This window comes from Planococcus citri, chromosome 2 (assembly GCF_950023065.1).
Source record: "Planococcus citri chromosome 2, ihPlaCitr1.1, whole genome shotgun sequence".
Lineage (NCBI taxonomy): Eukaryota > Metazoa > Arthropoda > Insecta > Hemiptera > Pseudococcidae > Planococcus > Planococcus citri.
Genome location: NC_088678.1, coordinates 10,707,150 through 10,718,370, shown reverse-complemented (window position 1 = coordinate 10,718,370; position 11,221 = coordinate 10,707,150). Strand labels below are relative to the sequence as shown.

The 11,221-nt window shown below is 31.9% G+C and overlaps 1 protein-coding gene across 1 annotated transcript in view; it reads left to right on the top strand.

The window, feature by feature from the left end:
* Positions 1–7,215: 7,215 nt before the first annotated feature.
* LOC135834594 (lachesin-like) overlaps positions 7,216–11,221 on the top strand; it is a 274,954-nt gene continuing 270,948 nt past the window's right edge. Inside the window, exon 1 of the mRNA XM_065348512.1 lies at positions 7,216–7,381. Within this exon, the coding sequence (XP_065204584.1) occupies positions 7,231–7,381 (151 nt within the window). The 5' untranslated portion in view covers positions 7,216–7,230. The remainder of the gene's footprint in view (positions 7,382–11,221) is intronic.

The window sequence follows — 11,221 nt, the reverse complement described above, 5'->3', positions numbered from 1 at the left end:
CATCTTCTTGAAATCAAAAAAAAAAATTAATAATGTCATCAAAACTCTATCAATCTTTAAAATTTTAAGTACATAAGTAATTAATTTTTCGAGAAAAACGAAAAACAGATTTTGATTTGACGAAAATTTATGTTTAAAAAGTATGCTCAAATTAATCAGGGAGGGCGGGGACAATCAATAGAATAACAAAAAGTTTCCTATCCAAGAGGTTCCCTGCTGAGTTCGAATAAGTATTCACTTGGTTTTTGAAAACCTATACTCAGTGCCCATGCCCCTTCACCTCACAATGAGATCGTTCATTTCTTTTTCATTCAACTCCTCACGAAGATTATATCTCAGCTACAGCTTAAAAATGTTAGAAATGAACAACGAAAGATTAAACGAGGATCCTAAAAATCATCAATTTAGTTAGCCTGAAAAGTTTGAAAAAAACTGAAAGATCTGAAATTTAAATCAAAAAGTGAGAGTGAAACGAAACTAAAAGTGGCATTATTCACTAAAAATGAAATTAATCAATAGGTAAATAATAATTAAATCAAGAACCGAAAATGAAAATTTCAATATTGGATCAAAAACCAAAGAACAGAACTAGAAATTGAAATTGAAAACTGAAAATGAATGTAAAATTTAAAACGTGAAATTAAATTGAAAACTATAAAGGATCCCAAAAATTCTGAAAAAGAGATCGTAAATAGAAAATTAAGTTGAAAAATGAAAGAAAAACAACAAAATCTAACAATGAGAATAAGTACAATTGAAATCTTAAATTTTTTTCGTACCTGTAAATGAAGAGTTTAATTACCTACAAATAAAATGGACAATATGATTAGGAACCAAAAAATGTATCTAGGTCGAAAAAAAAAGAGGAAAAAAAAACAATTGACAATATTACATAACTAAAAATTGAATTAACAAAATAAAAATAAAACAAAAAAATAAAAATTCTTAAAATTGGATCAGAAACTGAAAAAAAATTGAAAACTGAGAAAAAAATTGAGTAATGAAAATGAAATTAAAAAATGAAAGTAAAATATACACGTCTTCTCTTAACCGGTTTTCTGTTACTCTTTTCATTTCACACCCCTCTACTTTCATTTTTTTCAGTTCCTCTTTGTTTTAAAATTCTAAAATTTGAGGACTGTTTTCAAATTTTCAGTTTTTTGGGAATATTTTCAATCTTTACTAGATTGTATCTTAGGTATGAAAAAAAAGGTAAACAAACTTACATCAGCTTGAGCATCAGACTTTTTTCAACAATAATGTTCTGGTTTTTTGATGGCACTTTCAACTTGGAATTATGACGATGTAAGCAACAATTTTCGGCAAGTAAGCATTTCTATTTCGATTTCATTGATTTTTCAATTCAGTAAATTTGGTGCTAATCGGATTGCATCGTGGATTTCCTACCTTCCTATTCATTCGTAGAAGAGCCCTAAGAATTCAATTTTAAAAGTATATCCAAATATTACAGAAGTGACTGCTGGAATACACCCTAACTAGGTACCCAATTACATGCACGTAGTTTTGTTCCTTTTCTGAAGCAGAGGAGGGTTTATTCTTTCCTACCTCATACATACCTTCCGAAAACTGATTTTTTGTCTGCCCTTATCACATCCTGAGACTGTCGGACGTTCTATAGATTATTTTAGATCCGCGTTTCAGTGAGCTTTCATGGGCCAGCCATCAGCCATTACCGAGAGTAAATCTTTCGAGTTAATAAACTGGAATCGAATTGGTGGCAAGAGGGTGCACCATGGTATATATGTAGAGGTACCAGTAGGCAGTAGTAGACTTACACACAACGCAACTTAGGCAAACTCGACGTCGAAAACTTTAGCAATACGAGAAAGTATTCGCATTAAAGTCGAAAAATACGAGAAAAAAACATAAATATAGGCTATCGACTGGAAATATATAAAACGTGCCCGGTCTACATATACTACGCGAGTCGTCGGATAAAAAAAAAGTACACAAGGAGGAGGTGAAGGAGAAATAAAGAAAAAAAATTCCAACCTATATCGAATGCCCTTTTAAATACCTCTCACTGTAAATCATAATAACTTTGATAGCTTTATGTTTCTATAAAATGTGGATTTTTTACGCGACGAAATCGAGCTTTCCTACAGTTTCGCCCCCAAGTATACGTAGAATGCCGTCCGCTACACGCTTGTAAATTCGAATCAAAACAAAGTAACTTAGTGTGTGTGTGGAGGCCGATATGAAAAATTATGCCACAGAATAACGTACATTGGTAATCTTTCTACGTGTTTTTTGGTCGTCGTCGTCGTCCTAGTGTAGGAGCTATCGAACCGCGAATACCCGAGTAAAAAATAAATAAACACGTGATCGTAAAAGCAGGAAAAATACCATAAGCTAGGTTTTTATTTTGTGCAATCTTTTCACGAGGCGATTTAATTACGTAAAACTTTTGGACCTTTGAAAATACGTACCAGAGTATATAACCAGGTACCTAACCTACGTGGACTTTTCATAAGATAGAGAGTCGTGGTCGTGTTTTTTAAATCCATCTTTATTCAAATTTACTCGTTCCCATTTTTCAGCTACTTCATAGTTGTATGGTCGTCTGCTGCAATGTAAAAAGAAACGTTAAAAATTTCACCAATCTTAATTCAGCCAGCACTAAAAGTAATTAGTTGACTTCTGTAAGAACTTCGTTTATGAATAAATTTTTTTCCAGCTCTTCCATCTCGTCCTTGTTCACTCAAAGTATCGTCTACAAGAGATACAAACGTCAAACAAGGTACGTAATTCTTTTTTTTTCTTTTTTTGCTGTGAAATTCTGAAATTCTTTCGTTAGAAATATTCGATGCATCACGTACCAACTTTTAAGCTTTCAACATATTTCGTCATGTTTTTTTTTCTCGATGTTTTTTCAAGACTGTTGAATTTGTACCTATACCTAGCTCTAATGGCAGAGACATTTTGTTCCCCTTAATTTTTTTTATTCAAATTGGTGGTTAAAAATATCCAAATTTGAGCAGTTTTCGATTAGATAAACTTCGCGAATAGTGAATTTTTCATTTTTTCAACCGGCGCGAACTAATTTTGAAAAATGGTCACAAGTATGGTGAATTTGAGTTTATAATGATACAGTGAGGTTAGACTGTACTGCTAGAAGGAAATATTAGTGTAATTTTCTCCTAAGGTACCTGACTATAGCTCTAGATTATGCAGCTTTATCTACTTCAATGCACACAGTGAGATGTTGCAATACCTACTATAAATAAAGGAAGTCATCTCGAACCAATTACTTATGGGTTTTTATTACAGATGTTATGTATCTAATATAAGTAATTGAGCAATACATATTATACCAACTAATTACAAGCAAGCCTATAAATAGTCTGTGTGTGAGATAGGTACACACTATCTATCTAATACTCACTCAACGAGTAGGTAACTTAAAACTACCACAGGAAAACCTGGCAACTTATTAAGTATACAGCGAGGTAAATTAAAAAAGGTGATTAACACATCGTCACCTTCACACTGGAGGTTCAATTAAACAATGATGTATCACTAGTTAATTAGTTAAAGTAAGGGCGAACGCAATCCCAGTAAAAGAATTAAACAATTAAGGTAGAGTTGGGTAATTGCGAAGCACTATTTGATTAGTGACATTTTGAGAAGGCGCTTCGAGAAGACTACTGTCTTGTCAGTTTAAAACAGCACCCTATGTAGATTTTTGAAACTCGAAATTCTCACAAAATTCATCAAATGGAGGTGGAAAGCCGGAATTAATTCTGAAAACTAATTGCAATGGCTGAGAAAAAAACAGACAGTGTTTAAAACAAAATTCTGTTCAAAATGTTTTTTTTTTGTATTGAAACAAGTTTTTTTTCAACTTAAATTTCCTAAAGAAACACGTTTTTTCTGTTTTTTTTTTCAATTTCTCGTTGAAAAAGTAGTAAAATTGAAGGAACTGAATTTTTAGATTTTCGTTCTTCTTACTATACTTTTTTAAAAGGCAAATTTAGTGTTTTGATTTCAATTGCACAATGACATTCACTCGAAAAAAAAAACTCTTTTGGAGTATAAGTACACAGTTAGTGGGGAAGAACTCTGTCGTTTAACTACTGTTCCGGCCGGACCTGGGTATAAACCTTGATGTGGGACTTACTTTCAAGTATCACACTAACATTGTGATAGAAAAGGCAAGGAGGATGACCTATTTTGTTGTCAGAAATTCTGTGCACTTCAAGAGAATAAGTACACTCAAAGTCCTATACTTCTCCTTCATAAGGTCAATTCTAGAGTTTGGTGTACTAGTTTGGTTCCCTCATACTAAAAAATTTATAAAAGAGCTTGAAAAAATTCAAACTAGATTTTTGAAATACCTATATTTAAAGACTTTTGAATATTATCCTTATGACTTATCACAAAAAGAACTTTTGGAAGGGTTTGAAGTGGATCTGTTAGAAAAAAGAAGAGAAACAATTGCATTAATGTTTCTATATGATCTCATCCACTGCAACATAAATGCCAGTAACCTTTTGGGAAAAATCAATTTCTGGGCCACAAAAATCTACTCCAGGCAGAAAAAAAAGTATTTTTTCTGTTTGGTGTTAATACTTTTTTCTTTTTTAGATAGGAAGAACTACATTTATAAATATTTGTTTTGTTTTTTTTTCTCCTTTTGGCTTGCTTTTGTATTTTTGTATTTCTCAAACTTGTTGCTCTGGAGCAAATCTTGGTCTTATCTCTTTAATTATAAATGGTCTCTCCTGTAATTGGCTTTAGCTGTTGGAGAGACCTAAATTGTAAAATAAAATAAAATAAAAAATAAAAAAATAAATTTTTTAATTATAGCTATTTTATGACATCACATCTTAAAAGTTGATGACTGGATAACGTAGGTATATTTGTAAAACTGAATCCAAAACAAATGAATTTGTTTTAAAAACGTGTTTAAAACACATTTTAAACACGTTTAAAACACATGAGAATCCTGCAGTTTAAAACCGTGTTTTAAACAAAAAAAAACTGTTTGTTTTGTCTTTTTTTTAAAAAAAAAAACGGTTTTTTTCCAACACTGGAAGACTATTTTACGGATAAAGCTGTAATTTGTACTACTTATACTTCTGGTGGTTCTCTATCAATGGTAAACTTTCGGTACAATTTGGTCCACAAACAGCGGAGAAAATTGCTATTTGAAAATTGACTTTTGCATTTACCCCGATGTTGGGGTAAATACAAAAGTGGGCGATATTTTTTTAATTTTTTTGCATTTTCAACACACTCGCTGTATTCTACGTGTCATTAGCCAACTTTTGATGTATTCGTGGTCTTAATTCGATAAGAAATTCGATAACTTTACCACTTCCCAAAAAATTTTCTAGGGGAGTGAAAAAATGTTGAAAAATTATTTTTTTTAAAACTCTCTAAAATGAACAAAAAATCAAATATTGATAATTTCTGATGTTTTTTATGTAAAAAACTTGTTATAGAAATACATTTTTCGTCAAATATATTACTTAGTAAAACATTGAAAAGGAGCAATAATTTTAAAATTCAATAAAACTGTTAATCACTTCTCTAACATGTAACTCATCATAGTTATGACTGTGGAAGTTTGATTTTCTTAGTTCTCCAGATTTTCAATATAAATTTTGGCTTTAAATTTTATTCTTCATTTTCTGTTTTTGAACTCAATTTCAGAATTTCTGTTTCAGTTTTAGTTTCTAATCGTATTTCAAGTTTCAAATTTTATTTTTAGAATCCTAGGAATTCTTTTTTTTTTTTTTTTAGAAGTCTGTGTTTCATTTTTGATTTTCAATTTCATTTTCGTTTCATTTTCAGTGAAATTTGACCGTTTCAAAATTCAGGGACTCAATTTGCTAGAATTTCAAGTTTTTCCATTTTTGGCCCTACATACTTATGATTTTCAAAAACTCACCAAAAATTGAAAAATGCTCTTACTTATATGGGTTCCTGAAATTTTGACTTATGATGGGACCTGTTTGCTTAAAAATGTCCCTGCCAGTTAAGATACCTCTCTTGTACCCAATATTTTTTTAGAACTACCCAAAAATATCCCTCAGATAAAAATTTTAAATTGATTGTCTGAGAGAGAGGAGAGGAGATGAAGCATTAGTGTCCTAAAAATCAAGAAAGAAGTCTTGCACGCTTCAAATACTCAAACCTTTTCATTCACCTCGCGTATTCCCAAATTTCTTTATTGAAAAATGTCAAAACTGAAGAATTTTCCCAGCAAAGTACAGGTACTTGGTTGAGAACATTTTCAGAAAAATTTCAAGTTTCCAACAGTTACCTTTTAAATTGATAACCTTTTTTAGAAGTGTTCTTTTTTTTAATTTGTAAATTTTTCAAATTCTAAATTATGAAATCGCTGGAAAAATAAGTACATGGCTTCGAACCGACAAGAGCTGATTTTGGAACAATGATGTGGAATGGTCAAGTGGGCTTTCAAAAAGTACCAATCATAATTTCAACAGTAAAGGTATATGTAGTATTTATGACATTTTTTTTTTAAATTTGGAATTCCAAAATATGGCCGAAGGCTTTGAGTTAGCCATCTTCAATCGACTGAACATTTTAATTTAAGGTTGTACATATGTGTTTTAGCTTTACAAATTCGTAGCATGATTTCGTAGAAATTTTAACTACCAAATTTTTCTGGAGACTCTAAAACTGCTCGAAGCTGTTCGATACCGTTCCCAAATATATATCTGTTTTTTTGACGAGGGGGAGGGAGGGGTTGACAACAGTAGGATAAGTACAAAATTTCAGCGTTCACAGTAAATTTGGCGAAATTTTGATTTTCTATATCTTGGCCCTAACCCTTGACTACAAAGTACACCTTACCTTTCGATCTTATCAGTTGAGTTACAAAATACACATTCTATACTCGAAAAAAAACATCCTATTAACCTACGTGGGTACCTTAAACTCGTATGTACAAAAAGTATTCTTGCCAAACAATATGACGTTTCCCAAACACAGTTTAGGTTCGCTTCGCGGTATCGATGGCGATGGCGGCGGGTATAAAATTACCCGAAAATAACAGACTCGCTCGTTTTTGATTAACTGTTGATAAAATATACTTGTAGGATGCAAGGGTTAAAATATAAAAGGTGAGAGGGGACGCGTCGTAATTTAAAGTATAACAACGAAGGCAATCAAAGTTTATTAAGGGGGCGCGTGTTAGATGAGTTGTGGTATGGTTTATCGAAGGCGCATGTTTATAAAATGTTTATACGCGCTGCGACTCGTTTCTATTTCGCGATCGCTAAACGTATCCCAGTTCGTATTATCAGTCGGCATGTTCGGTACCAAATGGACGCCCGCTGCATTTCGTTATTGCTGCTCTGTAGTTTCGTTACGTATTCTAAGAATTCAGGTAATAAAAATTAAAATCACGTGTTTTCAAGATGCATAATTTTAAACGCAAACGTAGTTGAATTTGGTTTGAGGACTTTTTTTGGTGATTTTTTGAAATGATTTTTTTTAGCAATTTTTCTCGTTTGTAAAATTTATTTTTTGTGGGGATTTTTTTTGTTTCTGTAGTGAATATAGTTTGTGGTTATATTCGTAATGTTGGTGTTGGATTTTTTTGAACAGATTTTATGAACATTTTTTATTTTCTCCTCATCAGTAAATATTATTGATTTTTTTTCCTATTTTTTTAATGATTTTTTTTCCAGTTTTATGCAATTTTAAATTCTAATTTTTTGAAAAATAATTTCATTTTGTTTTTTAAAATTTGCTTTACTTTTCTCAATTTTTTAAATTATGTGCTTTTGAGTTTTTTTTTTGCATCCAACTATTTTATATGTAGCTTGCAACTTTTTGAAATCAAACTCTGTGCTTTATGAGTTTAAAAGAAGAATTACGATACTTCCGACGAATCGTTTCTAGTTTAAATTCAATTTTACAGAGCTTCAGAATAATTTCAATTTGATTTTAAAAACATAAAAATAATCTTGTGCAGCCAGTATGAGAAGACCGATTTTTCATCAAATATTTTGTCTATGATTATTCATACGTAAATAGCAAGTATCATACCTACATACATTATATTGTTGCAAAGAATGCAACTCGAATCATGCACAATTCGATTGATGATTGAAAAAATTGAATGCATTTTTGGGGAATCATTCGCGAACGGATTGATTAATTCTGAGTAAATCATTTACGAGCGAATTGATAATTTTCGGTGAGCCATCCACGAACGAATTGATTCATATTATCAATGACTCGTTCGCGAAAGAATCGACTCATTTAATTGATTTTTAGTGAATCATTCGCGAACGAATTGATTTTTTTGTGAATTTTTTGCTAAAGAATCGATTCATTCAATTATAATTCTATGTGAATCATTCGCAAACGAATTGATTTTTTTGTGATTTTTTCGTGAAAGAATCGATTCATTCAATTGATTCTATGTGAATCATTCACGAACGAATGGATTAATTTTTGTTGAGTCATTCGCGAATGAATTGACTAATTTTTGGCAAATCTTTCGCGAAAGAATTGATTCACTTAATTGATTTTTAGTGAATCATTCACGAACGAATTGATGAATTTTGGATGAATTATTTGCGAACGAATTGATTATTTTTTGGTGAATTTCTCGCGAAAAAATTGATTTATTCAAATTGATTCTATGTTAATCATTCGCGAACGAATTGATTAATTTTTGGCGAATCCTTCGCGAAAGAGTTGATTTACATGATTGATTTTTAGTGAATCATTTCCGATCGAATTGATAAATTTTTGATGAATCATTCACGAACAAATTTATTATTTTTTGGTTAATTTTTCGCGAAAGAATCGATTTATTCAATTGATTCTGTGTGAATCATTCGCGAACGAATTGATCAATTTTTGATGAATCATACACAAATGAATTGATTATTCTTTGGTGAATTTTTCGCGAAAGAATCGATTTATTCAATTGATTCTATGTGAATCATTCGCGAACGAATTGGTCAATTTTTGTTGAGTCATTCGCGAATGAATTGACTAATTTTTGGCGAATCTTTCGCGAAAGAATTAATTCACTTAATCGATTTTTAATGAATCATTCACGAACGAATTGATCAATTTTTGGTGAATCATTCGCGAACGAATTGACCAATTTTTATTGAGTCATTCGCGAACGAATTGACTAATTTTTGGCAAATCTTTCGCGAAAGAATTGATTCACTTAATTGATTTTCAATGAATCATTCATGAACGAATTGATCAATTTTTGGTGAATCATTCGCGAACGAATTGATTATTTTTTGGTGATTTTTTCGCAAAATAATCGATTTATTCAATTGATTCTATGTGAATCATTCGCGAACGATTTGATTATTGTTGATGAATCATTCGCGAACGAATTTATTATTTTTTTGGAGAATCATTCGCAAAGGAATTGATTAACTTAATTGATTCTTAGTGAATCATTCACGAACGAATTGATTAATTTTTGGCGAATCATTCGCGAACGAATCAACTATCTTTTTGAATCATTCGCAAACAAATTGATCAACTTTTGGTGAATCATTCACGAACGAATTAATTAATTTTCGGCGAATCATTCGTGAACAAATTGATTCATATGCAATGCATATGTGACTCGTTCGCGGAAAAACCGATTCATGCAAGTGATTCTAGTGAATCATTCACGAACGAATTGATCAATTTTTGATGAATCATTCGCGAACGAATTGATTATTTTTTGATGACTTTTTAGCGAAAGAATCGATTCATTCAATTGATTCCATGTGAATCATTCGCGAACGAATTGATTAATTTTTGATGAATCATTCGCAAACAAATTGATTCACTCGTATGATTTTTAGTGAATCATTCATGAACAAATTGATTTATTTTTTAGTGAATCATTCGCGAACGAATTGACTAATTTTTGATGAATCTTTCGCGAACGAAATAATTAATTTTCAGCGAATCATTCCTGAACGAATTTATTTATATGCATAAATGACTCGTTCGTGGAAGAATCGATTCATTCAATTATTGAATCATTCACGAACGAACTGATAAATTTTTGGTGAATCATTCACGAAAGAATTGAATAATTTTCAGCGATTCATTCGAGAATGTTTTGATTTATAAATTAATGAAAATTAATCAATTCGTTCGTGAATGATTCCCTTAAATGAACTGATACTCTCACGAACAATTCACTGAAAAATAATGACTCTTCCACCACCATTCTTACGACTTTTCTCATCGAAAATTCGCTAAAATAGATCACCAAATGTAATAATTTCTGCTTCGGTTACTCATGGGTGAAAAATTCCCCAGAACGACGATCCGGGCTTCAAAATACAATCTGTCGCTATGCTCTCGTCCACTCGACCTTTGAGTCGTCCTCTCTTGTTTTCAACTCCTCTGTAAAAAAAAAATCCTCTTGCTCCAAAGCACACTATTCCTTTCACATATCGTACAACATCTTAATTAACGAATCGACATCAAAGATACACCCACCATACGCGTGTAAAGTACAACGAGGGAGAAAAAAATCGGTCACATAAAGGAAAAAAAAAACCTCTCATACAACTCTCTGAGAATGGCGTATTTTCCACTTGTTACATGATTTTTTTTCTCCTGCTCGTGTACTCGGTAAAGCTTTGAAATGTGCGGCGAGCGAGCACATCGAACGCGATGATTCGGAAACGTTAACATATTTCTTGCTAATTAACCTCTTAGAAGCATTTTCAAGCCTTTGAATTGCGGTAGAAAGGCAGTTAACCGGCTTCCAAATGGTTTAAATATAGTACGCTTTCGAAAAACTGTTATAATATTGTAGATAAATCGAGAAGCAGGAGGGAGGGAGGATGTGAGACGCGTATACGTCGAAAATATTATGTACCTACTTCAATCTACGAGACTCAAAGGCTTTAAATGAAAAGCCACGCGAGTATTTTAAAGAGGAATATTATATGAATGTATAGTACATAAAATGGTCTCTATTTTGGCAAAACTCTCCCTGTATAACCATTGCAACGTGAACGAATGCATATTTTTGCTATTTTCACGTGTCCCTGACCCTCTTCCGGTCATTTTCCAGGCTCCAGTGCTGTACTCGTTGATGCAGCAAGCGCATGCATCGCCTTCAGCACCTTATACCATACGTATTGGTATAGTTAATTGAGCTCTTTCGATATTCGACAGATAATATCGGAAGTTACGTAGCATATGAGCTGCTTTATACAGCTCTCAACTA